Here is a 1,790-nt window from a genome sequence, read left to right as displayed (position 1 = left end):
CCATCGTCACCATCACCATCATCGTCACCATCACCACCGTCATCATCACCATCATCGCCATCATCGTTATCATCACCATCATCGTCATCATCATCACCATCATTGTCATCACCATCATCATCACCACCATCATCGTCATCACCATCACCACCATCATCACATCATCATCATCACCATCATTGTCACCATCATCGTCATCATCATCATCATCATCACCATCATCATCATCAACAAAAACTCAAACACTGTCGTCGTTTCACAAAAACTTGAAGCTGACTCAAAGTGCTGAAAGTTTGTTTCATCACCATCAGATGTCTTCAGTGTAGTTTCTGTGAATTTGACAGCTCAACCGATCAGTCAGAAACCGCAGGGTTCGAGACGAGACAGGACCGGACAAGCTGAGCTGCCGGCGGGTTCAGACGGTGGCTAGGACGACATGTCCGCTCTCAGTTTTGCTCCCTGAGCTGCTGCGGTCACACGTCAACTGGATGTACCACCAAATTCACAGAAACAACACTTAAGATGTTTTTATTTAACAAGAAACTAAGTCGATATTTAACCCTTTGAAACCTGGATGGATGTCTCGCGCTGCATTCAGACGATGTCCACAAGAATTTAACCCTTTAAGAAATCTGAACTAACCGGTTTGATTTGTTCCAGAAACATAAAAAAAGGCGACTTGGTGAGAAATGTTCCACAAACTGCAGGAAATCATTTATTTTAGTATTCTAAAAAGCCAGAGGGGCAATGTCTACAGGTTTTCACGACATACCTGTCGCTCCAGGCGCCAGTCCACTCCACCTGACCCCATGGGTTCCTGATCCGGATCAGACTCTCCAACCTGCCCTGATATTCCACCTGCAGCCATCATATGCAGAGCGGAGCACAGAATACAGCTGATTGGACAACCACGACCTCACACATTCACCTTCACACAGCTGAAGCCTCGCCCTACAGGTGAGCTGCCGAACTTTAAGGTACACACTGTGAGCCCCTCCCACTGCTGAGACCCATGGGAAATGTGGTCTGACACTGTGGTGAGGTCAAGGGGCGTGTCCTCTCACCTGAGCTGCACCTGTCACAGAGTAGGCGTGGCCTTTCACCAGCTTCTGACGAGTCACCGCCTCCGAGTCGGCTGAGCTCGTGATCTGAAATATTTCAAAATAAAAGCAGCTCACAATCTGAAACATTCCAAAAATAAAAGCAGCTGATGACTTTTTTATGTTTGTCCCCGTGTTGTGCCCCTGTTGTCCCTCCTTGTTGTCCCTTGTGTTGTCCCCCTGTTGTCCCTGTGTTGTCTACTGCTGTCCCCCAATGTCGTCGCATGTGTTGTCCCCCTGTTGTCCCCCCATTGTCCCCTGTGCGGTCTCACGTCGATGGAGCAGCCCATCAAGGAGCCTCGTTGCTGAGCCTTCTGGATGATGTGGAACAGATGGGGATCAGGTCGAGTCAGTTCATGAACTTCAGCAATTCCTCCAGTGAAATCCTCGAAACCCTCCGTGGTCGATCCTCCCGACAGAGCCTCGTAACAGCCATTCAACCTGCACACAAGTCACGAGTCAACAACCTACATTGCCATTCGCAAGCTTAGCTTAGCTCTGTGATAGCCTTGTGGTACTCTCACTACCTGGGGCTCGCGATTACAGAGCCTGGGTCTGTTGAACTGCACTACGCTAATCCTGCTGCCTCTCGGGAGCGTTCCTGCTCCCTTGTTTCCTAGTTTCCCAGGATCCTGGCCGTAACCTTGACTGTGCCTGACCGTGGTGATAGCTGTGCTGATGCTGCGACCC

General features: G+C 49.7%; 1 protein-coding gene across 1 annotated transcript; it reads right to left on the bottom strand.

The window, feature by feature from the left end:
- Positions 1–413: 413 nt before the first annotated feature.
- On the bottom strand, positions 414–1,655 carry LOC121940651 (calpain-2 catalytic subunit-like; the record flags this gene model as incomplete). Its single annotated transcript, XM_042483368.1, has 4 exons — positions 414–858; positions 1,065–1,148; positions 1,373–1,541; positions 1,628–1,655. Coding segments are annotated over 4 exons (419 nt in total), but the record flags the coding sequence as incomplete, so codon positions are not given.
- Positions 1,656–1,790: the final 135 nt, after the last annotated feature.

This window comes from Plectropomus leopardus, unplaced genomic scaffold (genome assembly GCF_008729295.1).
Source record: "Plectropomus leopardus isolate mb unplaced genomic scaffold, YSFRI_Pleo_2.0 unplaced_scaffold9182, whole genome shotgun sequence".
In the NCBI taxonomy this organism is placed as follows: Eukaryota; Metazoa; Chordata; class Actinopteri; order Perciformes; family Serranidae; genus Plectropomus; species Plectropomus leopardus.
This window is presented reverse-complemented; position numbering and strand designations above follow the sequence as displayed.